Genomic DNA, 2,317 nt, shown 5'->3' on the forward strand with positions numbered 1-2,317 from the left:
AATCGAATCAATTCAATTAAAATTATTAACAGTAGAAAAAAAACAATATATAAATAGCAAATCTGAGTGAAGTCTACTTACATCTAACTCAACTTATATAGGTAAGTTTATTCAATATGAACGAGTTTACTCAATTAAATGAGTGCAATTATACTTATAAGGGTTTTCAGTGAAGACAGGCTCAATCAGCATTCATTAGATAATATATCTAATGGGCCACAAGAGATGGCTACATTTCTGTGAACAGGCCAGCTATGCAATACCACCTCTTTAATAAAGTTTTTAAGATTTCAATGTACTCTAAATGTAAACCAACTGTAGTGTGATTGCTATATGACATTACAGCTTTACCCATGTTATGTATTTAACATCAACGTGATGGGCATGATTCACAGCCTAAAAATCCAAATAATACACAAGCATCATTAACTTCATTTATTATAATAAATATATTGTATGTACACTAATATGACATGAGTATAGTTCCTATGTACAAATCAAACACTAAAATGTTGAAACTGTTGCAAAGTATGCAGCGACACATCTACTGTAAGGCCCATTTCGCCAGAGTGCAAACAGTCAATGACGGGCCATCTGTAGAACAGGGTGACATCATGAGCAACCTCATATATGTCACCTATTAATATAAACTGAGAAACAAACATCGGTTTAATATGCAGAGCCTTTTGATGATGTCCAAGTGTCACAAGTTGGTCGTGGGTCTTCATCCAGTGACCAAATGTCCACTTTCTGATACGCCTACTACTCTGTATAGGACACATATAGAATGTATATGCTACAACTAAGTCCTCTTTAAGTTTCAAGTGATGCAGTGAATTTCTTTTTGGCTCATAAATCCTGATTATGATCTGTTGCCTTCTATTTAGTAGAGTAATCAGAATGATGGGCCATTAGCTGCTAGCACTGCCATCTAAATGCTGGGGAGGTGATCTCCAGCATCATGACATCATGACATCAAGACATCATGCCTCCACAAATTCACAGACCTACTAAAGCAACATGTTGCTGCCTCCATGTACATTCCGACCGAACATCTAAGCCCTGAGTCAGTGCCATCCTGATAAACAGGCCAAACTACATATCTGCAACCAGACCCGTTACTCAAAGATTAATCACCAGGTAGCCCAGAATTCCGGCAATTAATAAAACCGCAGTGAATATAATGCCTGCGAATACTTTCATCATGTCAGTTTCTGTTTCCACCGTTTCTTTGGGTTCCTCCTCGCAAATCGAGATGACACCGACAGACGAATTTCCGACACTGGCTGTGGATTTTAACTCGGCGCCCGCTTCCTGTTTCGCCTCGACAGCCCAATGCGCCACCTGCACCTTCATCTCCATCTCCTCCATCATCTGGTCCACCTGTGCAATCTCGGTCTCCAGCTCTTTGAGATCCGCCGTGTCGATGTTCGCGTCCGCTTCGTATTTCATGTTTTGGACGCTCATGGCTCGGGCCGCCACGGTCGTGGTGCTGCCGGTCATGCCCGTTTGGATGAGGTGTCTCGTTGGCACTTTGAGTGGGAAATCCTGCCCGATCTCCAGGGATCTCTTCATGTCCACCTCCAGGAGCTCCATGCTGCTGGTGAAGAGCACCCAGAGGCGCTCGTATTCGGCGCGGTCGTCTTTGCTGATGCTCTTGTCTTTCAAAAGAGTCGTCAGTTTAGTCCTGTTGGCCACGGCCAACTCCTGGGCTTTATTGCGGGTCTTTTTAAGTTCCTCTCGTAGGTTTTGAGAATCCGACGTGCTCCCCAAAGCAATCACCAGATGCCTGTAGCAAGCCGTTACTTTGTTCAGGGCGTCCAACATGGTTTTGCATTCGTCTTTGCCCATGTTTGCGTAACTCTGGAGACGTGGATTCTAAAAAAATATATAAAAAGTCGGAGACTGGTAAATATCAGCGGTTGGCAAGGTTTATTAATGACAACGCGCGCGATGTTGGTCTCTTCTAGTTTCCACGGGAGCAGAGCAGCCATACAGATCCGGTCAGCATCGCTCTCGTCATTGCAAATTCCTCTCCATCCATGTTCGCTCTCGGGCTTATCACTAAATGGATCCCTAAACGGCTTTAGTTTTGCTGCCGGAGATTAGACGGCTTCAGAATGTCCGCGCGCAGTGGGCGTGCGTGTGGTGTCGCGTGGATTTAAAAACGCTCGCCCCTCGTCTTTTCGCGAAATATTAACACGCGCCAGACGCCCACTGGAAAGAGAACAGGAGTTCATTTCAAAACTCCAGATCGAACGTTTGGCTCCTGTGACATCACGAAGGCATTCCGAGAGAGGAATGTAAACAAACGTCC

At 44.1% G+C, this 2,317-nt stretch overlaps 1 protein-coding gene across 1 annotated transcript in view; it reads right to left on the minus strand.

Moving 5' to 3' along the window:
• Positions 1–463: 463 nt before the first annotated feature.
• LOC127623292 (regulator of G-protein signaling 9-binding protein-like) overlaps positions 464–2,317 on the minus strand; it is a 1,856-nt gene continuing 2 nt past the window's right edge. Inside the window, exon 1 of the mRNA XM_052097685.1 lies at positions 464–2,317. This exon is cut by the window's right edge and continues 2 nt beyond it. Within this exon, the coding sequence (XP_051953645.1) occupies positions 1,123–1,851 (729 nt within the window). The 5' untranslated portion in view covers positions 1,852–2,317 and the 3' untranslated portion in view covers positions 464–1,122.

Source organism: Xyrauchen texanus, chromosome 29 (genome assembly GCF_025860055.1).
Source record: "Xyrauchen texanus isolate HMW12.3.18 chromosome 29, RBS_HiC_50CHRs, whole genome shotgun sequence".
Taxonomy (NCBI): Eukaryota; Metazoa; Chordata; class Actinopteri; order Cypriniformes; family Catostomidae; genus Xyrauchen; species Xyrauchen texanus.